Raw genomic sequence first — 27714 nt, 5'->3', positions numbered from 1 at the left:
GGATCCGGTGCTGGGAGAGCACGTATGTTCTTTTCCGCTTTTAAATTGGATGGCTGAACTGTTTTCGGATGAAGACGGTGACTTCCTATTGGAGGCTGTTGCAGCTTATTTTGCATACACAGTTATGTCATAGACCTTTTTCATGTTTGATATGCTGAGTACTAGCATTTCATTGACAATTCATTGACTTATTTGTCAAGTTTTTATTATTTACCTTGCCTATTGGCTTAAGACTCGATAAAGTACTTGGCTGTTTTATTTTTCTTTAGCATTAAATTTTCCTAGTTTTTAATGCTTTACCTTGCGGACCGTCCACATATAAACTTGCAATCTGCTCTCATGAGATGGCACTTCTATTATCTTATTCAGTTTGTTTCCGGATCATGGGGAAGTGTCATCTAGGTCCTGGATATCTTTACACCGTGTTAAGTTAGCATGGGCTCATTACCGGTTTAAACGCCATTTTTCCTTTTTTGCAACTTCTGCACAAGACACTTAGTTGTTGCTTTAGCTTTCCACCTAGTAGTTCATCGTGGTTTACATGAGAATAATATGTTATTGGTCTACTATCTGCTTTACTTGTTAAACTATATCTGTACAGCGAGTGCTAAAGTTTCAAGAACAACACGATACAGAATTGTTATGAGGTCTGATCTCCACGACTTCATACTCATAACATAAGTGCAACTTCTGCCAATTCTGGGCATGAGGCGGGTTTTATATTGCTTTGCCGAACACACATACACAACAGTTGATGCGGTTCACATGAAGAGAGAGCTGGTGTATGCTGATGTGATTCCTTCAAATCTAAGACACTAAAGTATGGGCACGCCCTAAACCAACACAAAGAGACCTTCTTAGCAAATAATATAATATGTGTATTAGGGAGGGTGAGATATAAGCAGCCGCGGGCCGTGGAGGGAGTTACGATGGGGCAGGGAGGCGGGGAGGGGGAGAAGCAGGGTGGAGCCCTCTCTACCTTGCCCCGGCCCGCGGCTGCTTATAAGTGTTGCTAACTCTTATTCATTTACAGCATGTTAACATACTGTCACCATTCGCTTTTTATGTACTAGTAACTATGCTGGTAATTTTGCTACTGATAATATGTGTACTTTTATTATCTAAGGTACTACGCCTGAGAAGACGGCATTAGTAAATAAACATTTCAAATACACATCTGTTCTTCTTAACTCCATGTTCTGGTTTCTAAGAAATCTATAACGACCGACTGTTCATGAGTTCCACGTATCCTGAGGTACTATAAGTTCATATTCTGGATTGTCTAAACATTGAGAGTTTGTTATATCCAATGTGACACTGTACCTAGCTTGCTAAGGAGTTTTTGATTACTAACGTGAGTTTTGGGACACCCTAATTCGCCGAGGTTCCAATCCTCTGTCCACAGTTCTGTGTGAGAACAGAAACCCTGCGACAGGGGCACCCCCGACCCTTGCTGGAGCTTCATCACACTTGCGATACAACTCCAGCAATGCATTCGCCGAGGTTCCAATCCTCTGCCCACAGTTCTGTGTGAGAACAGAAACCCTGCGACAGGGGCACCCCCGACCCTTGCTGGAGCTTCATCACACTTGCGATACAACTCCAGCAATGCGCCACCTTTACGGCACAGATACATCACGCATCTGTGCTGTTTTTGCCCCATGATGCGCCGCATTGTAAATGCAGCACACCATAGGTGACGGAACAGCGGCACAGAATGACTAACACATCCCTGGTGATGCGCCAGTCATCATAAATGTATCCCTATGCTTCTTATCTTGTTAGAGATGAACCGCCATATGTATCATCAAAGTTTTTTGCATTTCCTAAATAGCGAACTTTAAGGAATAAATAGCGATTCTTTACCATTCCTAGTTTGCGATGAGCTATTTGCTAATTAGCCGAATGTAGCCCAATGAAGCCCAATGTAGCCCAAAGTAGCCCAAAGATGGCCACCAGACACACAAAAAAACAAATGTAGCCCAAATATCAGCCAGATGTAGCCCAACTATAGCCCAGTGACAGAATGACCAATCAGCTTCGCAAACCTCCGTTACGCGAAGCGGAGCGCTGTTACAGATATATATCTTTTTTTGAACGTTAATTTCTCAAAATCCACTGGAGCACATATATTGAGACCTAGCAAAGGCACATCGGGCTACCAGTCCCTAATATTTTGCCAAGTTTCGTGCAAATCCATTCAGCCGTTCGATTATTATTATTATTATTTTTTTTTGCCCCGCGGGGCCCTTTTAAAACCTCCACATCAAACCTAGGGGGTCAGCGAGGATCTACTATGCCCCCTTATAGTTATTTCCCCCTTTGTTTTGACCTCCTCTTGTCTCTCGATCCTACCGAGAGACAAGATGGCGGCCGCTACGGACTGTTTGGAATGTTGACAGACGCCGGAGAACCAATCAGCTTCGCTTCACAAAGCTCCGTTGCGCGAAAAGTCCGCGTCCTGGGCCGCTGCCCAGTCCGCTGTTACAGATATATATCTTTTTTTAAACGTTAATTTCTCAAAATCCACTGCAGCACATATATTGAGACCTACAAAAGGCACATCGGGCTACCAGTCCCTACAATTTTGCCAAGTTTCGTGCAAATCCATTCAGCCGTTCGGGCTAAAAGTGAGGCCAACCGCCCTATGGAAATTAACATGGGAAAAACGCGTTTTGGGACCCCCCTTTTTTCTCGGCCCCCCCTTGACGAACCCCCCCAAAATTTTCAGGGGCTGCTCAGAAACAAAATGTGCCATTTTCCTGAAAATTTCAGCCAATTCCGTCCACAAACGCCAAAGTTATTAGACATAGAATTTTCAAAAAACCCATAGAGAAAAAATCCTAACTATATATACCTACTGGCGACCGCCAGTAGGTAATATATATATATATATATATATATATACACACACATATATATACACACATATATACATACACACACACCCACGCACACACACACACACCCACACCCACACCCACACCCACACCCACACCCACACCCACCCACCCTACTGGTGGTCGACAAAAGGTAGTCCTAGTAGGACCTAGTTTCATTAGGAAGAGCGTTTTTTGTTTTGCCAATATCTTTGGCACCGTTTGACAAATCTTCACAAAATTCACGAAACGAATAAGACACTCAGTTGAGCTGCAGTGTCAAAAGTTTAAAGGTGATCTGACAAACGGGGGCAGAGAAAAGAGGGAGGGCTCCCCATGTTAATTCCCATAGGGATTTTTAACACTACTACAGCCAGCACCGCTGGACGGAATTACACCAAATTTGACAGAAAGCTAGCTCTTGTTCCTGAAAGCGTGCATGTAGTAATTTGATGTCAATTTGTTCAGTAGTTTTAGAGATATTAAACAAAAACCAAATTTGGATATCTGGGGGCATGGACCTTCCGCGGAACGAACCCCAGCAAGGTTCTGATTGGCTGGCCGCAACGTGACAGAAAAGTTTTGTTGCCACAAAAGGGGGCAAAAGAAAGACAGGCCACGGGAGGAAGGGGTATTGGCGGAGAAGCCCAAGGATTTGGCCGTAGCATGAGAGACCTTGAACCTGACCAGAGCGGAGTCTGCCTTTTCCCCCAAAGAGACTGGTTCCATCAAAGGGCACGTCCATTGGATTGGCTTGGACATCGCCCAAGAAGCCAGTTGTTCGAAGCCAGGTGTGGCGCCTCAGTTGTTCGAAGCCAGGTGTGGCGCCTCAATGTCACGGTCGTGGAAATCGATCTGCCCAGCAAATCAATTGTATCAACGCCACACCATATGGTGAATTTTGCTGCACCTCTCCCATCCTTGACAGCTTGGGAGAGCACAGCCCGGGCCTCCTCTGGGACTTGTGGCAGCACTTGTGCAACCGTGTCCCAAAAACAATAGGAGAAAAGGCCAAATAAGCATTCGTTATTCCCCGACCGCAATGTAAGGCTGGAAGAAGAAAACTTCTTTCCACATTAGTCCAGCCTCTTAGATTCCCTATCCGGAGGGGCAGTATGGAACGCACCTTGGGATGTAGAGGTCTGCACCACCAAATTTTCTGGGGTGGGGGGTTGCCCGGAGATGGGCGATGGCGGCGTGCAATCATCCTATTCACAGGACCACCTGTGCTAGGTTTAGACCATGTACCTAGAAGGTCGTGCATAAGTGTCTCATTAAAGGGCAAAAGGAATTCTAAGGTGGAAGACCCAGGTTGAAGCACCTGGGTCAGAAGATCAGTCCTAACCTGTACTGAGGGCAGCTCCAGTCCAAAGACCTGGACTGCCTTCTTAAGCACCATGGCATTGGATGCCCCCTCCTCTGTAGCCACTGTTGGTGGAGAGAGCATGCCAGTATCTGGTGGAAGTATCCAGTCCACTGGCCTCCCCAAGTTCCCCATACTACTCCAAATTCTCCTCGGAGACATCCTGGTTTTGAAGAGGGTCCCAAGACCCCTCCCAATCCTCTCCTGAGCCTAGCACATCTTCAAAGTGCTCAGGCGACAACATAGAACCTAGGGTTCTGACAATGTCGGAATTGGCGTTGAGCGATGTAGTTCCAGCTCCGTGTCGTCGGGGAAGAGGATGGGGCGTGCGCCACCAATGGACATCGGCAACGTCACAGGCACAGACTTCAGATCCAACGCTGGGGGCGGTCGTGATTGCAAAACCGGCATAGAACAAGATCCGGGATCGGATCCCTATTGCTCCACCGGCGCCTTGGCTGGAGTCGACTGTGTCAAATCCAATGGGGCCCTTTCCAACCCCGCGGGACCCAAGGGCTCACCAGCAGGGTTGCTCCGCTCAAATTCACAGTGCATGGCCTCGTAAAACTCTTATTTGAGCGGGAGTCGCTCCGGCTCCCAGAAGGGGGCGGCGGGGGGGGGGTTGCAAAGTCGACTGGCTCCACGGAACCATGCCTAGAGCATTGGTGCTCCTTACCTCTCTCGACGACCGATGCTAGTTGAGGCGAAAATGAAGTCCACTTGGACTTCTTCTTCTCCTTATGCCTCTTCCCCGAGTGTCCCAAAGACCTCGAGTGGGAGGAAGAGGACGTAGGGCTCCTGGAGTGGTTTAGCGACCTCCTCTTCTTTGATCTGGACCGGGACCTCAATGGAGTCTCGCTGGACGGTGTCAACTGCCGGGCTGTGAAAAGCTTCACATCGCACACTCCCTCAAGGTCTTCGGAGCCATAGCCCGGCAGTCCGAGCACGACTTAGTATTGTGGTTGCGCTTGAGACACCAAAGACAGATGTGATGGGGATTGGTGACCGACATGTTGCGGGAAAAGGCCCCGCAAAGCTTGAAACCGGTCTTCCTTGAAGACAGCCCTTGCATAGAAAGAAAAGAACGGACATCCACGCGCCTGGGTGGTGCCTATATAGACACAGCGATGTCATAACAGACCCTAACTACGCCGACGAAGCGAAGCTGAATAGAGCCACCTGATGTCACGCGCAAGGGGTATTGCTCAGCAAAGGTTTCCAGATCCAACCTGACGCATGGGAAATTCAAAAGTAAGGGATCTGCAGCTAGAACTTTCTATCAGATAGGAGGAGTTGTCGGCCCACATGGACATCCGTAATGGGTCGGCAATTTTAACGCATGTTATAATACATTAAACAAAACTGTATCAGTATCCAAGTACAAGAATCTTATTTACATCCTTGGCAGGTATGTTATTCTTCCATACTTGTCCGTAGTAAGGCATATCTACACTATTGGGTATTAAAACATACCACAGAATATATACATTATTCCCAACGACATATTGCCAACTTGTGCCTATTGTAGTGTTTTTCGTGTTTGGAATTGGAGGCATCTGCGACTTGGACTGCTTTTAAGATCCTATAATTCCAAAATGTTTAGATTTTTGCCGTGGTTCACTTCTCTGCATCACTCTCTCAGGATGGGTCAAGCTCTGCGATCTTTCAGCTTGGTGGGGAAGATATGTTTGAGCCTCTTTACTGCAAACATCTATGGCCACAGGTGAAAGGAGGGCCATTTTGACCACTACTAACTAGAGGGTAGTTTTCAGTTGTTATGGCCCGCCATTCAATCTGCATCTTTTTCCTTCTCATGAACTACGATAGAATGGTTTGGGTACTTTGTTTTTTAGGGTAAGGATGCCACAGATACGCTTGCCTGCCCAGACACTTTCCCAGTTTTGTTTAGTTTTTTTTAGTTCTTACTTTTGACTTCATGTGGCTGCATGCATCCGCCATTGCTATTGCACCTTACTCATCCTTTCTTCCTACCATGTTTTCTGCACTGATAAAAGATTCCCAAGAGAAAATATGTATCTAGTGATCGACTTACAATGCGGAAAACTTCACCCGTGGATCTAGGATCCATAGTAAAACCCTGCTACTGCCACTGCACAATGTTTGAGCTCGGCAATTTACCAAACTATCCAGAACCCTACAGTCTTATGCCGAATACAGTGGCCCATCGTCTGCGTCTGGCACTTTCCAGAGTGAGTCAGGCAAAAGATAAAAGTCAAGTTTTCAGGAGTTTGAAGGTTCTCTTAATCAAGTTTTAATCAGAATTACAAATAGGAATGTTGAACCAGAATCCTTACTGATAACCACATGTATTACCTTAGTTTTTTTAGGCAAGGCGTTTGATTGTAGTTGAGCGCTTTCACACTGAGTGGCTTCCTCTCCGTTGCACAAATGGTCTGTTGTAGTCTTTCCGAGTCTTCCTTCACTTCATCTCTCTGCATGGATAATGCATGGAAGGGAGTCGATGAAAAAGGTGCTGCTCTTGCAAAGGCACACGTGTCTTCAGGGATTGGAAATAAGGATTTATTCCCATCTGAGCCATTGACAATCATATCAAGTTCATTCTGGAATAGAAGGATAGTAGCAGCATGAAATTTATATTTGGCGTCATTGACATGCATTTATTTCAACAGTAGCCATCATTTAGTAATTCCACTCTCCCAAGCAAATATGTCACACAGCAAACAACATGTATATTTTACTAGTGAAAAATCCAGTTTCATTTTTGTGTATGAAAACCAAACCAAGCCTGGCACAATTCTTTAAAGGTGATTGCTTTCTACTGAACTGAAAGTGCCAAACAATTCCCTTCATACCAGGTTGCAGGCTACATATGTACATGTACCTATATAGTGCAACCCTGGCTGTGAAGCAACAGGAGGCCAGCCCAGGAATATGTCCCACAAATGTTAACAATAATCAATAATAGTGTCTGTTGCTTCTAGTGGTGTGTGCAGCACTCTTTGAATAGAAATGTTGTAACTTTTTTTGCAGAGCTGGACAGTCTGTCAGAAGTTCTATCCTTGCAAAAGAATAGTGATCAGTTTTGTTTAGTATAGACTTTGCAAACCTCTTTTCAAACCTTTAATCCATGCTTGTTTTTTATATGCAATTATCGCTATGAACGGAACAAGCATCTTAACGTAAAACCTAAAAGAAGTCGTTACTTAGATTGGTAATGAATCTTCTGGTGGATACCCTAGCTATCTACAGATTTCTTGAGCCTTTAATCACATCCAGGCGCCAGACTGGATCAGAAACATAAAAATAGGTCCCCTGAGCCAGGAGGTAGCGCTAGACCCAGGATCAGCGCCGGGTACCACAGCATCAGCACCAGCTACAACCCTAGACATGGCATCACTAGAACAAATCAAGTGCCCAACCCACACACCAACATCAGTTCCTTATGTGTTTTTTTCATACCCTTAGTGTGTGACAAGATTGACAGTTCCATGCAGTGTACCAAGACTGAGTTGGAACTTTAAAAATGGAACTATGATCATTCCTGAGAACAGAGAGGTGGATGGGATTGTGAGAAATCTGGAGCTAGAGTATCCACCAGAAATATAGTTACCATAGGTAAGGTACATGTTCTTCTTATCGATAATTGCAGATTCATCACCTCTTGAATCAATACCTAAGCAGTATAGCCCTGATAGTGGGTCTAAGGAGATTGGCAAACTAAACCATCATGCAGAGAATATCAAGTGAAATGGCCATCTCTGCAGACTTCTAAATCCATGCAATAATGTATGGTGAAAGTGTAAATGAAAGGCCACATTGCAGGTGACGTAGCTAGGACCAGAGCGCCCCTGTACAATGCCAAAGTAACTATGCTCCTAGATGTCCTCATGTTTAGAGAACCCACCATGCGTTTGAAAACCAACCATATCTCATGAGCTTAAGCCCACAGTTTCAGTACGTACTGAGACAAGGGACACAACCACATCACCATGGTTGTTGATGCATCACATCACAGTCATGTTTCACATGAGGGCGTAAACCGAGGGGGAGGGGTGACCGTTTTGTGTGAGGAGGTTTAAGGCAGGCCAGGAAGTAGTAGTCCTAATAAGGAGTAATGGACTTCAAGGGGTATAAGAGAAAGCGCAAAATCTTATTTCATCTGCCATCTTTCTCTGGATAATGTTGCAATTTTTGTAGACGAAGGATGTAGGTGATGGTTTGGCAGAGTTTTTGCCAATCTTGAAAAGCGCATTTTTAGGAAACTCTGGGCTTTGAATATCTGAAGGCAGCTGCATCCTAAGGCTGCTTATATGTTCTCTTTGCAATGCGATTAGGTCAGTGAATGAAACCATTTTTAGCATCCTCTGTCAAAGGTCCTTTGCGGTATAGGTTGCTATACAAGCTGACCTTTATTTTTCAGGGTCCATCATGATCACAGTGCTGGAACACTGCGGCTTGGTAGTGGATCAGTTACGGTAGTGATGTGATCAGTCACTTTTGTGGGTTAGGTGGGACTTAAGTAGCTATCTTGAGGTGTACTTCATTTAAGTTAATGCTTCTTATTTCAATGCCAGAAAAATGATAGCGCCCTGGCCTACACACACATTCAAACTAGGGTCTCAGGATACATTTGCAGAGTACACTTACACTGCTGAATGGTATCAGTAATCTTGAGGTCATCGTTGAGATTCAGGAAGGGCTATGATGTTTATAATATTACTGGGAGACTTTGACAATAGGATCTCACTCCTGCACAAACCAGCGACAGAAAACAATAAACTGATATTTGAAGTAGAGTCCCAAATCAAAGTAGCGGTGAAGGGCATCGACTTTCAGTGGTCTATCCTATGGAAAATTCTACTGCAACTTCACAAACACGATTATTTGGAGCTAATATTGGCCAAAAGTCTCGGTTATGGTGAGAATTGAGAAACGTAATCCACACTATACTACCCAATACAAGTACTGACTGGTTGCAAACAATACATAGCAGGCAGCCAGAATGGATATCAACCTATAAAAATGCAGCAATAAAAGTACTTCACAGGCTTCCAATTGAATTATGAGCAAACAGTAAAAGCAAAGTTTAATGCAGAACCCAACCAACAGGTTATACTCCTAAAGATGGCACTGTTTTGTCTGGCCATAAATTAATGGCTCGAGGCACTTTGGATAGGAATCTTCACCCTACCTTTTATTATATTACAACCACTAAATATTGATCCCAGCCAAAAACTGCATCTCCATAAACGTTGCTGTATGATTTCACAAGGTGATACCAGTCATTTTATGAAAGCCTACTAACAAAAGAACTCACTGGAGAAGAGAGGGAAAGATCCCTTGACGATGCCCCTGGTAATTTATCATCTTTATCAACCCGGGGATCGGAAGGATCACGATAAACAGTAAGAGGACATCTGATGCTTTGCTCCGGAATTCTAGAAAGATAGAATACAGAATTAGATCACAAGAATATATTGCGGGGTGCCAATGAGACAATGTGTATTTTAAGAAGAAAAATAGGAGTAAAAGAAGAAAAACACCAAGTACAAACCGGATTTATGATTTTATTGAATGTAACATACGAGCATTTACCAATGTGCATTATTTTATTCTGCAGTGACTGACAAGGACATCTTCTGAAAATCGAGGAAAATGTATCAAATACTATACAAGAGTTACATTACTACTGGTCAATGTGCAGCTTTCATTCAGACTTAGACTGTCACGCTGTACACACCATCCTGCTGAAAAAGTTAGTACAACAAGGAGAGAATGTATTTTTCGGATTCAAACTTTGAACAGACTGTCAGGGAAAAGTACCTGACCATGAATACAATTTGAATAAACGTGTATTATTTTTTCTCCTTCCCAGACGTTTTTGGAGGTCATTCAACTGGCTAACAAAATCAAAGCATTTAACTAGCCTCTAGAGTTTTGCCCAGCTGCATTTGAATGAAGGAATTCATTCCTGCACTCACTATTAACATTACAGATGTCAAAGGAATGGCATGTAAAACCATCCGCAGCTCCTTGAAACATACTGTGACCATCCCACTTTTGAAGAAACATGTGGTGGTGGTGGTGAGGACCTGAACCAGCCTTCATTTCATAAATAGTAAGAAGGCCAACAACGTCAAGAGAATGGCCTTAAACTCCAAGAGGTTGATTAGTGCCAGGTCTCCGCCAGAGACCAGAGCCTCTCTTGTCTCATCTTCCAGGTGACCTCCTCAGCCTTGCAGCGATGCGTCGGTCAACTCCGTAAGTGCTAGGTGTGGTAGAGCGAAGGTGTCTGCTGCTGGTCCAACTGCAGCCGAACAGCTACCACTGTAGATATTTTGCGATCAGACACCTGGATTTAATCTGACTGGTTCCCTTGGTGCTGAAACTTGAGAGCCAACTCCAGAGTAGCCATATGAGAAGATTGACAAGCAGGATGCAGGAAACCAAGAAATCTCAGAGCCACTCTCATGGAAACCCAGTACGAGGGTGAAACATCAGAATCATAGCCCAAATGTGCTGACTGGTCATGCTGAAAGGAAGGCTCTACACCGATCAGAACTGCTGCGATGAATGGGAGCCTCTACAAAAGAAGCAGGTGAGACTTCAGCATGTTGATCGAGAACCCCAAAGATGATGGGTTCGCTGTTGTCTGGAGATTACCTACGAAGGATTGGGGCGAGCGCACATCAGTAGCCAGTCTTCGAGGTGGGGAAAGATGTTTATACCCAACCTTTTTTACCTGCTGTTAATCCTTTAAGCCCTAATCACAGTAGTACACTTCCAAAGCCCCCCCAGCATCTCTGAAAGGCACTTACACACTGACAGGGTGGCTGGCATAGGCCACAGGAGGGTCCAGTCCAGGTCTCGTTGCCACTGATCACATGGACAGTTGCAGGAAAAGGCCTCTTGTAACTTGTGTGTAAAATAAGGGAGCAACCCCACTGACCAAGAGACAGGGTACCGCGAGTAAAGGTAAAGAAAGAACTCTCTTGGATCACCACATTCACCCAACTTATACTCAGCAATACACACTATAGGATCACTCAACTTCACCTGTATATCACCTACTAGCTATAAATTTGAACCCCAAGAGACAACCAGGTACGTTACAAATATAGAGAGCTCACAATTCAATAGACAAATTGAACATTTATTTCTAGTACATAGGAGAATTAAAAACTGCAAATTTATAATAATGCATACAGGTTAAAAACACATTCCAAATATATTACAAAAACAAAATAAAATAAAAAAAGGGCATATAAACAGAGACCTTTTATGAGAGACAAAACACACAGGTGAAAACAATCAAATTCATCAAGAAAAGGTTATTCCAGACTGCTGGAATCTCAAATATAAAAACCATTGGTCTATTCACGTCTTTGTTGAATATGACATATGGTAGTTCCTGGATATAACCAATTGAATAAACACAAGCGTCGACGCGTTTCGGTGGTTGTCTATTATTGGAATACCACCTTCATCAGGATCTACATAGAGCTAGTCTTTCGCTCAAAATATAAGAATTTAAAAACACCAATAATACGGTATTACATCAGAGGGATTTTTATATTTATATTATCCACTCTGCTTCAGCGTATTCAATGTGTGTTCTTTCGTGGTCCACCTATTCAATAAATGTAATCCTTAGTACTGGTTATATAAATTCACACCTCCTCTGATGGTGGGAATAGAATGCAGTCTTGCCTCTATTCCGAATTTCCGGGACGCAAGACTGCATTCTATTCCCACCATCAGTGGAGGTGTGAAGCCTGTATGTCCATCCTGAATTACACGTATGGATTTTACCAGTTAGAAAAAAAATGTTTGACTGGGGTTGTAAGGTGATACTGCAACAACACCTGTGAATTTTTATAACAAGTACTAAGGATTACATTTATTAAATAGGTGGACCATGAAAGATCACACATTGAATACGCTGAAGTAGAATGGATAATATAAATCTAAAAATCCCTCTGATGCAATAGTGTATTATTGGTGTTTTTAAATTCTTATATTTTGAGCGAGAGACAAGCTCTATGTAGATCCTGATGAAGGTGGTATTCTAATAATAGACAACCACCAAAATGCGTTGACGCCTATGTTTATACAATTGGATATATCCAGGAACTGCCATATGTCGAGTTCAACAAAGAAGTGAATAGACCGATGGTTTTTATATTTGAGATTACAGTCAGGAATAACCTTTTCTTGATGAATTTGATTGTTTGCACATATTTGGTTTTTGTCTCTCATAAAAGGTCTCTATTTATATGCCCTTTTTTTATTTAGTTTTTTTATATGATTTTTGGAATGTGTTTTTAACCTGTATGCATTATTATAAATTTGCAGTTTTTAATTCTCCTATGTACCACAAATAAATGTTCAATTTGTCTATTGAATTGTGAGCTCTTTATCTTTGTAACGTACCCGGTTGCCTCTTGGGGTACAAATTTACAGCTAGAAGGGGATATACAGGTGAAGTTGAGTGATCCTATAGTGTGTATTGCTGAGTATGATTTGGGTGAATGTGGTGATCCAAGAGAGTTCTTTCTTTGCCTTTATTCTTGTAGCTTTAACAGGAGTTCAGCCTTATTAAATTTGGAGTCCCCTTCTTCTTTCCTGGGCATAGGAGGAAAAGCATGTCTAGTCTTCCAGACTCTCCTCACGTCTCAGACAGCAGGTTCAGTCCACTTCTGATCTTCCACAAGCTCAGGAGGCTGCTGACAAAGGATTAAAAGGCTGTACTGAGCTTATGGTTTAAAGTCAGGAGGATATTGGCTATCACTCTGGAATTGCACCGATTTGGGATTCCCTGGGTACCCCAGAGTGTTTGAGGGGTGGGTTGAATTTACCACTATGGAGATCTGGGATAGCCACCTGCTAGCAATGCAGGGGGTATTACCCTAGGACGTTTTAAGTGCCAAGACTGGGGTCCCTATCAAGGTTGAAATATCTGCAGTTGACTTCATGTCTTGCAAGTGCTGTTCAGGAGATTGGGGGTGGCTAGACAATTGTGTTGACACTGGAGGACGTGAGACCTAACAGCAAGATTGTCCTATGGTATTGGAAGCTTTTGGATGCTGAGGATAGGAAAACGATAGCGCTGTATTTAATATGGGACGGAATCATCTAGGAGACGAAGCTGCAACTTATATGGCAAACCACCTTGAAGTTATTGTACTCTGTGGTTAAATCAGCCAATTTCAAGGAAAATTAAGTTTTACCATTAATAGATTATACTGGATCCCCCAAAAGACTGCAAGGTTTGCCCAGGAACCGACCCACAAATGTAGAAGATGTGGTCTACTTAGAGCGAATGATGAACACGTTTTATTCACTTCTCCTGGGATCAAGGGTTTTTTGGATGACAATGAGAACGTTGTAAAGGATATCTTTGGAGTCAATATTACGCTAAGCCTTGTGTCAGTTCTAATGGGGGTGATTATGGCCTTGTGTAGTCTGTTGAGTAGAGCACAGAGGGGCCTCTTGTTTTACCTTGTGCTCCTAGCCAGGAGGGAGATCTGTAAGCGCTGGAACAATCCATCGCCCCCATGCACAACAGACCAACTGAAAGCAGTACACTGGACTTTACACCTGGACACGGAGGGTAAGACTGACGGGGAAAATAGGGTATGGGCCGAAATAGCCAGGTGGAGTGGTATATGTTGGTTACGGAATCAGTAGAACGAGATTTATGTCTGGCAACAGCTAGGAGGGGGGGAATGACACCTGTGACACACTAACCATTGGGGCAAAGGGACTTGGGGACACATTAACCAATAGGTTAAAGGGTACCGGGCCAACCCTACCCACTTTGGCATTTTCAAGATGGCTGTAGTGTTCACCGAAACACAACTTGGGCTCTGAGAGATGGGGATGTGCCTTGGGAATGTAGTATGGTGATCCTCTTCTACCACCACAGCTAACACCAACATCGAATTTGGGGCAGTCCCTGTACTCTCAATAACATCAGAGACAGAAGGCATGTAGACATGGTATACATAAGGATGGTTTGACATACCGCTTTCGCCCTTTGAACTGCACAACTAATGTTATATGTAAACCCAGCAGATCTGTCAAACAGGCTGTGACACTGTAATGTCAAAAAGAGGCCCACTGTGCTGGGAGATTTGGACACAAAAAAAGTCCCTGCTCACGTATCAGTTAACATCTGAGTGTAACAGGGGAGGCCTACTTGAACTGTGCCCCAAGTGTTGTATGAAAAACCATAGCAGACCTGTCAAACAGGATTTGACATTCAAGCAGGATTTGATACTTTAAATATCAAAAAGGATCCTCAAAGTCCCCAATTGCATTGTCTATCGCTTATTTTTAGAGTTTTATAAAGCGCGTCTAGACCTGAGACATCGGGTATCAGAGCGCTTAACACTAGCACCAGTTTTGTTGAACACAGAGACTTATTTTTTTTATTAGGCACAGGGAGATTAAGTGATTTGCCCAGAATCAAAGGATGTTGAGTGTTGTTGCCGAGACTCGAACCCGGTTGCCCCAGCTTTGAGGTCGACTGCTCTAGTGGTAAGGCTACATCCTCTGGTTATCTCTAACCATGCAGGTCAGCCTATTGTTTACTGCTGAGAGCAAGCTCACACCTATTTAAATGCTACTTACTGGCTGGCTGAAATGGGAGATCAAAATACAGATTTAGCTACCAGGGACATCAGGTAGGGCAAAGCAAACTTTTTAAAAGGAACTTTCAAGTCCACAAAAATCGGACTTCACTATGAATTGGATCCTTAATACAATTAAAAGGAATTGTTTAATACTTTTTGTAGCTAGTCCTATTCTTGAGAAACTGTATTAGTTTAATATTGCATCTCAGTGCTCTTCTATAGAAAAGTCAACCATGCAACAGTGAAAATTGCTTTTAAGGCTTTGTCACTGGCAGGACATTTAACTCTAAACGTTTACATGTCCTCCTTTTAAATACATTGCACCCTGCCTTGTGGGCAATAAGGACTATTAAGGAGTTGCAGGAAATTGAAATTTTGTTACATTTGATCCCCCACTTTTTGCCCCCATTAGAACGAATAGGTGATGGTTTTCGACTGACAGTGCACTGAACCCTGCTAACTAGGTTCCAGTGCCAGTTTTTGTTTCCCAAACCAAGTCCCTAGTAAGTGGTACTCCTTGTACCTAGGGCATGGGTACTAAAGAAGGTCCTGAATGTTTGTTGCATACAATATGCAACCCTAACGGACCCCTAAACAAATTGCATGCAGGCTGTTATTGCAGACTGCATGACATGGCGCAAACAAAGTTTGAAAACACAACATATCACACTGACTGTGTGCCACGTCAAAGTCCCTGCATGTAATATATGTAAGTCACCCTTCAGCAGCAGGTCTTGTAGCCCTTTAGGCAGGGTGCATTACATCACATGTGAGGGCATATATGCATGAGCAGCTATGCCCCTGTGAATTTGAATTTAAAATATTTATAAAGCGCAGCGTTCACCTAGACGGTTTCTTGGCGCTGTGGAGGCAGAGTAAGCAGAAGAGGGACAGAGGATAGATTACTACAAAAATGCCTGATTGAACAAGAAGGTTTTTTGGCCTTTACGGAAAAGAGAGTAGTGTTTGGCCGACCGCAGATGATCGGGAAGGGAGTTCCAAAAGGTAGGTGCCAAGAATGAGAAGTTGGCCCCTCCCCATTTTTTCCGCTTGTAACGGGGTACCTGCAGAAAGGATTGAGAGTATGAGCGGAGCTCTCTGGCAGGGACGTATTCCTTTATCAGGCAGGCAATAAAAGCAGGAGCTGAGCCCTGGCGGGCCTGAAAAACCATGCAACCAGTTTTAAAGAGGGAACGCTCCCTGACAGGCAGCCAGTGGAGCGCCTTCAATAACGGGGTGGAATGGTGGGATCGGGAGAGGCCGAACACAAGCCGGGCCGCCTGATTTTGCACCAGTTGGAGCTTTCTTAAACTGTAGGCTGGGATGCCGTTATACAGGGCATTTGCGTAGTCCAGCCGGGAGATCACTAAGGCAGACATGATCAGTTTAAGTGCCAAGGGGGAAAAAATCGGGAAACAGTGCGAATAGTACGAAGAGTGAGAAAACAAGAAGAAACAACAGAGCTAATTTGTGAGTGTAGGGTAAGATGGTTATTCATTTTAATGCCTAAAGTCTTGACTATAGGAGAGGGGGTGGGAGGGGAACCTAAAGAAGAGGGCCAGAAAAGAGAGTTCCAGGGACTGGAAGAGCCACCAGTGAGAACCAACTCGGTTTTATCGGGGTTCAGTTTCAAGTGGTTGTGGCTCATCCAGTCCCTGATAAAAATCATGATAGACTGAAAATTAGAGAGAGAATGGGACGAAGGAGAAAGGTTAAAGATGAGCTGGAGGTCATCCGCATAATTATATACGGTGACCTCCATCTGCTGGAGAGCAAAGATTAGGGGATAGATATAGAGATTAAACAAGAGGGGAGAGAGAGAAGAACCTTGAGGGACACCACAAGTGATGTTGAGAGGACTTGCCGTGAAATCCCCCAGCCGGACAGCCTGGGTACGGTCCCTCAGGAAGGACGACAGCCAGACCAGGGCTGAGCCCCCGATTCCCGCCGCTCCGATACGTGAAAGCAAGATGGAACGGTCCACCGTATCAAAAGCGGCGGAGAGATCAAGGAGCACTAGGGCCTGGTGTTTGTTTTGATCCATGCCCTCCCTGAGGTTGTCCAGGACCGACACCACAACAGACTCAGTAGAGTGCCTGGGTCGAAAACCCGCCTGACGAGATGCCAGGCCCCCAGTTGCTTCTACGTGGGCACTGAGTGCCGATGTAACATGGCGCTCAAGCACCTTGGCCAGAAAGGGCAGCAGGGAGATGGGGGCGATAGTTGACTGGGGCAGACGAGTCTGCTCCAGGCTTCTTTAGGATTGGCACTATTGTGGCCGTTTTGAAAGCTGGGATCACAACCCCCTGTGCAAGGGAACTATTGAGAAGAGTGATCGGGGGCTGGGTGCAAACAGAGTAGATCTGTTGAAGAATGCGAGCCGGGCAAATATCTGCCGGAGAACCTGATTTTACCTTAGGAATTGTTTCCAAGAATACTTCTTCAGTGAGAGGGGGGATTGAGAAAAGGCAACACTGAACAATGGGAGGAAGAGGTGCAACATAAGTAGGAGGGTGGGGTGGGATATTGGTCTTGATTTTAATAATTTTATCCAGGAAATAATAATTCAGTGAATCACATAAGGACTGGGTGGGAAGGGGTTTAGGTGTAAGCCCTCTCGGAAAAAGCTAAATCGTGAACAATTGTAAAAATCTCCCTAGATTTGTTCTCTGCCACCAGAATTTTAGCTGAAAAGTAGGCAGTTTTGGCTTCGATAATAGCTTTTTTATAATTACTTAATAGTGTCAAATACTGGGTTTTCAGTAAGGGGCAGTAGCCCTTTCTCCATTGCCTCTCAGCTCGTCGCAGAGTCAGCTTTTTATCCTTCAAATCTTCACTGAACCACCGGTTTGACTCCTTAGGTCTTCTGGTTGAGATCCTGCGTAAAGGGGCTACTAAATCGCAGCTTCCAGCGAGCCAGGTGTCAATGGCGGTGGCTTGCAGTGAAGAGGATAGGCCCGCCAGGTTGGGTGAGGAGTCAAGGAGAGAAGAGGATAACGAGGGGAGGTCAACACGGTTCCAGTTCCGCGCCCAGGTGTTTTTTGCGAGCGGGACCTTGGTTACAGGGTTGAGGTGGAGAGAAAAAGAAATAAGGGCATGGGTACACAGATGTGGACGAAACAGAGCTGTTAAGGGACCAAACTTGGTCTAGCACGTGTCCATGTATATGTGTCGGAACTTGGATATGGGGAACAAAATTCAAAGATTGAAGTGACTCTGTGAATTGTTTAGAGGAAATGCATTCAAGGGGGTCCATGGGCCAATAATTAAAATCGCCAAGCACTAGAACTGAGGCGTAATTGACCGCCAGTGTAGCCAAAAGGTCCTGAAAGGCTCGTATAAACAGGGGGGAGGACTGGGGCGGGCGGTACATTAGCATGCAGGTGAGCGGAGGTGAGAAAATGGATGACCGAACCACAAGATGCTCAGTGGGGGCGATGGGGGGGGAAGGAAGGAGTTGGAAGTTGAGATCAGAACGGGCAATAAGCGCCACGCCACCCCCTATCTTGCTCGCCGGGCGGTCAGCCCGGATAGCCACATAAGAAGGGGGAAGGGCAGCCAAAAGGGAAGGCAGGGAAGACTCGCAAAACCAGGTTTCGGTTAGGAACAGTATGTCAGGCTTGTGGGAATCAAGTAGGACAAACAGTTCCTGATGATGTTTAACCGCTGACCTGGTGTTGAGCAGAATGATAGATAATGGAAGATGAGAGGAGGAGGGACCGGCGCGCGAGGGTGCTGTTTAGTTCAATTACTAAATGGTCCACGTGAACAGGTGAGCCATCTTAAGTACACATATTGGGTACTGGTCATTACGAGTTCCTGGGCTACATGATGACTTTACTGAAACATATGGCGTTTGGTATCAAACATCTTGTCTTAATAAATCAGTACTAGACTTATTATGACATGCATCAAGAGGACACCTTAGAGGTGTCCAGCCTGCCACCACATACAGGTGTCCGACCTCCTGTAGGGGAGAGCCAGGGCTCTTGGAGGCCAGAAGCAATGCCTCCACCGGAGGAAGGTGTCCACACATCCTTCAGCAGGATGGCTAGTGATTTAGAATATCAAGGCAAGGCACTTCAAAGTCCCTGCCACCTTTGATATGCGACCCAGGCTTACCACAGACCTGGGAGATGCCACCCCTTGCCCATAGGCCCATTTGGCATCAGAACAGGCAGGACATTAGCTATGCAATAGGTCTGTTACATCACCAAGCTAGTCATACCCCTAAGGTGGGCTACCTGAAGTGTTCCACAAAAGAAGGGTTTCCACCATCTTGGTTTGGAGGAATTAGTAAATTTGGAACAGGGTTATGCCCATTTCCTGCAGAAAGTGGTCAACCAGGGCTCTAACTGACCCCAGGGGTAAGTAGCCCATTGGCTGCTGCCTTTCACTCCTACTAACACCCCTGAATTTAGTATTTAGGTGGCCTCCTGACACCAGGAACTCAGATTTGTCTGCCTGAAAGGAAAAAGGACAAAGAAGAGCCGAAGAAGTGAACCGTGGAGCAGCTTCAACTTTGGCTGAAAACCCTGCCTCACAGCTACTCTTCCGAAAATCATATATACAGGCTTGTCCAGAAGCGGAAACAGCCTCCCCAAACCCTGGAGGTCTGCCCAGCACTTCTGCGACCCAGCAGTATCTCCCTTGAGGTGGAGGAGACACTCCCATACACTAGCAGTCATCAACTGCAGCTGCCCAGTACACCGTTCTGTCTACATACCCCCCCAGCCACCCCTCCCTCCCGGGGCCCATCCACGTAGCAGCACCCCAGCAAGAGGTCGTTATGCTCCAGGAGGTCAGATCCAACTCCATGTCAAGTTTGGAGAGGCCAGGACTTACCAGGAGCCGCCCTGCACCAATACCTGAGGTACCGGAGTCAGTTGCAAGCACCAATGCTTGTTCGTGTTCAGTCGGAACATGATCGCACAAACTTAACTGCACATTGAGGGACTCCGAGAGAGGACAGTGCCACACCGAGAGTGGCCCTGCTGTATTTCTTTCATATCTTCTGCAGGTACCACAAGAACCGTGAGAGCCTCTAACTCACCGACCTACAGGAGTAAACGCCTGTACACCCGAACACCCAGGCCATGGCTCACGGGCTAAGACCCTCAAAGTCGAGCCTTCCCTTTGGGTTCTACCGGACGGAATCCCCAGTTCCCCCTTGCAGTCTTTCCTGACAGGTACTTTTCTCCGCTGACTTTAGCATGTAGTGTTCGAGTCTAGCATCGATGAAAATACCTCTGCACCCGGACATCCCAGGGAAGGCAAATCAGAACTGTTGGTGCTTTCTTGGACCCTGACCCCTACTTACCTTAAGTCCAGAAGACCAGTCCTGTTAGTCGTCAGTAAATGTGTCTATGGAGAGTGTTTTCCCATAGGATAATATTACTTCATTCAAGCCTCATGCCACAAATCGGACAGCTGATATTTCTTAGTTTCTACTGTGAAATTTGATAATGTCTAAAGTACTTACCTGATTCCAATAATCTTGGAGCCTAAAATTATATAAAAATACATGTTATTTGTCTAAATTGGTCTGAAGTTTCTTCTACAATGTGTGTCTCATTATAGACTGTGTGTGAAACTAATGCTTAACACCACCCTTAGATAAGCCTAAACTGCTCGCCCACACAACCACAAGAGAGCCTTTGGGATCATAAATTTAAGCCTTGTAAGTCAATAAGGGTCATCTGGACTTTCTACATGGTGTACCCCATTTTGGTACACTGCATAAAAAGCCAGTTTCCTACAGGGGTGACTTACAAACATTTAAAAAGAAGGGTTATAAGCGGTTATTTTGACAGGTGAATTTACCTATAATGGTAGTGGCAGGCCTGCAGTCATGTGTGCATTATCACTGTAGGGAGGACCAATTGGTGCAGCAGTCCACTTTTGACATTTAAATTACAGGCCATGGGTAGGCATTCGTACCATATATTAGGGACATATAGGTGGGGTAAATATGCCAATCAGGTGTATATCAATATCATGTTGAAAGGAAGAGCACAAGCACTTTACCACTGGAAAGTAAGGGTAAAGTGAACATAATTCTGTAGCAATCAAATGACTCAGCAAAAGGAAAAACAAAATGTGGGCTGACCCTGCAGAAAGTGCAAATTTTACACACCTACCTTGTGTTTGACGAAGCTGAACAGTCAGACTCATCGAAGATCGTGAAAGGGAGGTTTGGATGGACTGTCAAAGACGTAGAAATTGATTCTGAAACATATGAACATATTAAATGTTTGCCATCCACACATTTGTCAATATTTCAGACACCAATGCTAGTCAATTATTAAACATTCTTTTCAATGGAAAGTTGCATTAACATTGAGTACATGGCAATATACACTGGAAAACCAAAATAGTTTGTAGTTATCTTAATGCCACATAACTAATGAAAAAGCAAACAAAAGAAAAAACATTTCTGATAAATTCACTATTAAACAGAATGAAAAAGACCCAGAGGAAAAAAAACATTATGTAAAACATTGAGTTGCAAGGCCAAATTGCCCAAACAATATTTCCAGGAGAAAGGCTACTCCTAACAGGTCCTGCATAATATGGCAATGATAAAGCAGCAGGCGAAACAGAAAATAATTAAGATATCAAAGCTTGGTTTGACCATAAACCAAAGGCATTGTAATGAGCTTATCAGTCAACTCACTGGATAATCAAAAAAGGCTAATCACTTTTATGCATAATATAAAGATTCAGATGTCTAAAACCATTTTGCAGTCCCACTTACAGCTTCTACTTTGCAAATTTAATGGAGTGGTCTTGAGGCAAGTACACAGAAACCAGTGCTCTCTACAATGTCTTCTCAAAGGGGAAGCAATTTTTTAAAGCAGTACCTGTTCCTGTAAAGAACATGGGTTGCTTTAATAAATGTGTTTCCTTTTTGGAAATACTAACATTAGATATTAAACTTGGCCTTGAGGCACTCAAAAGATTTGATCATTCTATTGTTCTAGCCAGAGACAATCGAGAAGCAGTCCATGTATCTCCATTTCTTAAAACATCCTCTCGTCAGTCCAGATGTTAAGTTTTTGTTAAGGCATGTAGGATTAAAACAGGACAGTAATGCTGTGAGAAGGATTGCCTGGATAACAGTCTCAAGGCGGTGCTATTTATTGGTGGGGAAAACACCTCAACTCAGATTCTTCTGATCTAGCCATGGCATCGACCACATTCGGACTCCATCCCGACATGATTGATAAAGCACCAATATTTTTAGGTTTCGATCTTATGCTACTCTGAGAGGTATCTAATTTGAGCTGCCTGGTGAAAGCACAGAAAGCCGTGAGGAGTCAGTTGATGTTCAACAGTAGGTATGCATATCTACATACTTTCAGAGGGTTCTTTCCTTTCCAAATAAAATGATCTATCAGACAGGAATTTCATAATAAAGCAGGATGGAAGTGCCAATATAAGGTTTCTGAAAAGATGAAGAAATTTCAGTAAAATTACTATTTTACTTACAGAAATGGCACGGACCAGGAGAATGCCCCCATAGGTCACGATAGTAGTAGTGTTTCGATTTCTTGCAATAGTGTAAAATAGTCATGGGACAAAGTTATATGGAGTGCAATCTGGACACCATGTAGGATAATGCTTTTTAAGTCCACTGTAGAGCGAAGAAAGATCAACCTAATTATTTGGTTTAAGGACTCTTTTATTGTTGGGCCTGCAGAAGGTTGATTTTGATTTTAAAGCTAGAAACTTTGCGAAAGCAGTCCTGCTTACTCTTTCCTGTGAGAAGAGACTGCTTGGGCTGCGGGAAAATCACCATCACAGATAGTTTGAAATTGCTTGCCTTTCTATATCTTATTGCCACACATCTCTACTGCAGCATATTCTATCAGCAAAGTGTTCTATATGAAGTGTAAACAATGAGCGGAGAAGCAAGCACCTGTTCCTTGTGCTCCTTTGTATATTTATCGCCTCTGAAGTAGTCCTGTTAACCCAAATGACCACTTTTGGACTTTGATAATTCGCACAACCTCAGATTTAAGTCCATCCTCTGAAAAACTCAGTGTAGAAAACACCAGTTGGGCACATCAAAGGCCTTTTCTGCATCTAAGAAGAGAAAGGGACATTCTTCCTTGTCCTCCAAGCATTCTCCAATAGATGCAGGACCATTTCTTGTATTATTGCCAAAGTTTGCCCATAACAAAACCTGACTGGTTTGGATCTACTGTCTCCGATATCCAGCGGTCCAGGCATTTAGTTGTGCAGATGAGTAGGAAGCTGTACTAAACCAAAATGAGGTATAGTGTGCACAGAGTCCAGTTGAACCCCAAAGGTAATCAGAAGTAAAAGTAGATAACATCTTACTCTCTATTTGTGGTAGTGTGGGCGAGCAGTAAGGCTTTATCAAAGGTTAGTGTTAAGCATTTGTTGTGCAGACTATCAGCAAATGATGTCGTGCACCCAACTCAGACCTATAAACAAATTGTAAAGTCCATTGAAATCATGCATTTTTCCAGTTAATCAACCATCTAGTATCTTAACTGAGTAGTCAATAAAGTCAATCTAGGACTGATTTAGGGTTTTGGGAATCTCCCCTGAATCCAATTCTATTTTCCTCAGTCGTGAGTATAAAGCCCTCAATCAGAGTACTCTTCATATGACCAAACATCTGCCCCTGTAAGGGTCAGGAGTCTGTCCCGGCAGTTACCAATAAACAGTTCCCAAAGGAGTTCCCCTCCAGTGTCACGTCCTCACTTTTCACATTTCAAAGGCCCTCTCAAAGGCTGTGAACCATTTTGTGTTATCATCAGCTCTTCTTATGTAGGGGCAACCCCTTTGGGATTTTAGGGTCATATGATTGCTCTTTATCCTTATTTAGTAAATTGCTGCCACCACTGATGAGAGCTATGCCCATATATGCTCTTTCTTTCTCTAGAGCCAGGAGTCTGGCCACTAGATCCAATCTTTTGGTCAACCTGAATAAAACGCTGTACTCACAGAGGCTGTCCTCAATGCCTTCAGCAGCACCTGATCCACCTGTGTGCACTCTAGGTGCGGAGAGGTTTATTCTTCGAGCCAAGGGCCCTTCTCTTCCCTTCAAAGGGGATGGGGGGCGGGGTGTAGTTCTTCTCATCCCTCCCTCTACTTCTTCATCGGAGTGATCATCACCATTCTCAGAAGGATGGTCCTTAGCATACCCTGCCAACAGCTCCTGGAGCTTTTGTTTAGGACCTCATGATCATATTTTTTAGCTTGCACAGAGACCTTAACTCCCTAAATTCTAAAGCGAGATGAGGGGTGAGGTCGAGCTCCTCAACCTGGTTCTCTATGCCATGGTTATCGTCACTAACAGCTGGGTTCTTGTTAACAGACATTCTAACAGAAAGTTCTAACCCCTCTTACCCCCAACTAAAGTGAACTTTTATTTTTCTAAAACTCTAGAGGGACTTAACCAAGGCCCTAACAAGACTATTAGTAATTTGGAAAAAAAATGTCAATTCACAAATCAGAATTCTAAAGACAATCTAAGAGTTCTGTCTTGTGATCAGGTGGTAACCAAGTTAGTCCAACAAATGCAAAGTTGTATATCCCACAGCTGATCCACCAATGTAGGAAGATGGCTCTGAATATACTATACCAAAATGATGTATAGTGTACAACAAGTCCAGTGGAACCCCAAAGGTAGGCAGAGGTCCTACTAAACAGATTGAGTGCCCTGGGAATTACGGACACTGCCTTAGCCCTTTTAACATCTTTTCTTGACGCTCGGATTCAACAAATACACTGGGGAGGTCTTCAATCTGATGAATTCTCTCTTCCAGGAGGCGTTCCCCAAGGCTCGGCCTTATCGCCTACACTGCTTAACCTATATGTTACACCTTTAGCTGCGCTAATCAAATCTCATGGCCTGCAATTAATGTCGTACGCCGACGACACACAAATTGTGGTGTCGCTTTCCCTGTCAGTGGAAGCCACCGCAGAACGTTTTAGGGACTGCCTCCTAGATATAAAGTGCTGGATGAGCCGAAACATTTTAAAACGAAACACTGAAAAGACCGAAGTGATAGAGTTCGTCCAGAAACCATCGATCTGGAGCCACCTTTTGTGGCCCCCTGAGGCTGGCATCTGCCCTACCCCAGCGGACAAGGTCAGGAATCTCGGATTTCTGCTTGACAAAAACCTTTCCTGTACAGCGCAAATCAACCAGGTCACCTCGGCCTGTTTCTATACCATTAAAGTGCTCAGAAAAATCCTGCCATACATCCCGCCTACTTTAAGGAAAACGGTGATGGGAGCCCTTGTAATGTCCCAAGTGGATTACTGTAACTCACTCTACTTGGGCACCGGAGAAAAACAACTGACAAAGTTACAGGCAATTCAAAATGCTGCTGCCAGAGTCCTACTGAATCTGCCAAAACGTCACCCTACATCCAAAGCTATACGCGAACTTCATTGGCTCCCAGTTAGGCGCAGAATTCAGTTCAAAGCCCTGTGCCTGGTTCACAAATCCCTGTATGAGAAAGGACCTGATGACCTTGCCAAACTCCTCCCTCGCTATAATCCGCTACGCACATTAAGATCAGCTAGTCAAGATCTGGTGTGTCAGCCCAGAATACGGAGAGCACGATAGGGTGGGAAATCTTTTTCCCATCAAGTTTCCAAATTATGGAATTCATTGCCCTCTGTGCTCCGATCGGAAAACTCTAAAATGAGCTTTAGCAAGGCACTGAAAACTTTTCCTTGCCCTAACTGGCTTACTCTGTTCTTCTGTACTATAGCGCCAAGACGCCGCGGCAATAGAGCGCTTTAAAAATATTTCAGTCAGTCAGGTAAAAGTAGATAGCACCTTACTCTCTATATGTGATAGTGTGGGCGAGCAGTAAGGCTTTATCAGAGGGTAGTGTTAAGCTTTTGTCGTACTCGCTCAATCAGCAAATGATGTAACATACTCAAAGACTGAACTCAGACCAATTTGAATAGTATGAACAAAAATATTTCGTTGTATTTCCTAGAACCAAGCAAGCCTGGCACAGGTAGGATGATGTATACTTTGCAGTACACAGTACAGTTGAATGCAGTTGTATATACTTGCTTTTGGATACAGATAAATCACTTCTAAGACAATACTTTGAAATACTGTACATATACTTTGTAATTACTTTGGTAGTATTGCTTTGCAGAATACTTTTCTTACACAGTGTACTATGCCTGGATACTACACTGGGACATTTCCTGGATAAAGGTAAGTAAATGCAGTTTGGTTATTAGAACACAGTTGTATAGGTTTATAGATTTTCCAACTCCACACTTAGAAACTTTTTCACAAGAAAACTGTCAATGTTATCCTATTGGAGGAAATAGAGTTACCGGTTACCAGGTAAGTACTTTGTTGTGGGAGTTGATATTCTGGGGTTAGAACCAGGGTTCCCCAGGGTCAAGGGTGTATTCTCAAAACATCCTCAGTGGCACAAGGGCGGGTGGGTGCAGAGTGCTGAGGCTCAATGTTATCCAACAGGGGATAGGGGGCCTCCGGTTGGTGGCTGCTCACAAGCAGGCCACCAGGTTGTGGGAGCAAAGCTCCTGGTGTTAGGCTCAGGGCAAAGGGGGCTCCAAGTAAGCACCCAAAGTACACCCGCAGCGGTGCAGGGGTGGCTGGGTGCAGTGTGCTGTTTTGGCATTGGGTGCTCTGTTTGCTATGGGAATTATCCGGTTGCAATGGAGACTGCAGGCTCGGTGACCAAGATCTTCTGGTGGTGACCACCAGTTGGAGAGGTAAGTTGTGATGCCTGGTGATACTGGGACACCATCGGTTGTGTCACCCAAGTCCGTGGGAGGTCGGGTGCAGGGTTGTCTTTAGGTGTCGGGTTTTCCTTACTAGCTCCGGTCACGGTCGGAAGAGGCTGCAGGCTTCACTGGGAGATTCAAGGCAGGTCAGATCACCAGATCTCAGGTCAGGATCACTGGGGAGACCTACTTGTGATGTTGGGCTACTCGAACTCAGGCCATGGACGATGGGTGCAGGGTGGTGCTGACTCGCGATTTGGCCAGAACCACAGTCTGTGGGTGAGCAAATCCGGTGCTCACGGGAGATAGAATCTTTTCTGAGGAAGGCAGGGCAGGTCCCTGGGGTTCTTGAGGTTTGTGGCTGCAGGACACACTGGGATTTAGCTTCTGCAGGTTTGAGGTGGGGACAGGCCGGTAGTGCTGGGCCAAGTCAATGGGCAGTGTCCTCTTCTTAGCTTCAGCACAGCTCTTTGGTCCTTCTTCTTTTCTTCTTGGTAGGTTCGTGTCTGAAGAGGCAAAGTTTGGGGGTGTTACAGGTAGGTAAAGGTTGAGACCAATGGGTCCCTTCCTTGGGGCGGGCACACCCCCTATTATGTGACCCTCCAGTGGGAAGGGACCCCCCCCCCCCCCATCTGCAAGACGGCAGGGACTGTGAGTTGTGCTTTTTCCTCGCCTCCCCCACCTGAGGGATGGGGTTGGCAAAAATGGGCACACCTACCTTCCTCACTTGGTTTTCCTGCTGATTCTCCCGCCCAGAGTGTGGATCAGAACTCTTGGGGGCCAGTTGCTGGAAGCAGCAAAGGTCTGGTGAAGCTCACAAAGGCGGCAAGCCTTTGAAGATTCCCCTTTGTGGACCCTGCCCATCCTGGAAAAGGAGGCTTGGCACCTCGACCCAGGATGTAAATTGTTTCAGACCCCTGAGAGCAGCAGGCTCTCGATCCAGGGATCCAAAAACATGTCTGGTGGTGGCAGCTGACGAGCAGCGACTAAGCATGGACACTAGTGTTAGGTAATTTTTCAGGGGGGATCTCTAAAATGCCCTCTGTGTGCATTTTTCATTAAATCTCACACTGGCATGAGTGTAGTC

At 44.7% G+C, this 27714-nt stretch overlaps 1 protein-coding gene across 2 annotated transcripts in view; it reads right to left on the bottom strand.

Moving 5' to 3' along the window:
- BUB1B (BUB1 mitotic checkpoint serine/threonine kinase B) overlaps positions 1–27714 on the bottom strand; it is a 317125-nt gene that overhangs the window by 82462 nt on the left and 206949 nt on the right. For both annotated transcript variants that reach the window (XM_078659779.1, XM_078659780.1), the window contains exons 17-19: positions 21002–21089; positions 9542–9662; positions 6577–6824 (exon numbers count right to left, since the gene is read on the bottom strand). In XM_078659779.1, coding sequence (XP_078515905.1) covers positions 6577–6824; positions 9542–9662; positions 21002–21089 — 457 coding nt within the window. The remainder of the gene's footprint in view (positions 1–6576; positions 6825–9541; positions 9663–21001; positions 21090–27714) is intronic.

The sequence above is a fragment of the Lissotriton helveticus genome, chromosome 9 (assembly GCF_964261635.1).
Source record: "Lissotriton helveticus chromosome 9, aLisHel1.1, whole genome shotgun sequence".
NCBI classification, from domain to species: Eukaryota; Metazoa; Chordata; class Amphibia; order Caudata; family Salamandridae; genus Lissotriton; species Lissotriton helveticus.
Note: the sequence above shows the minus strand (reverse complement) of the source record. Positions and strands in the feature narration are given on the sequence as shown.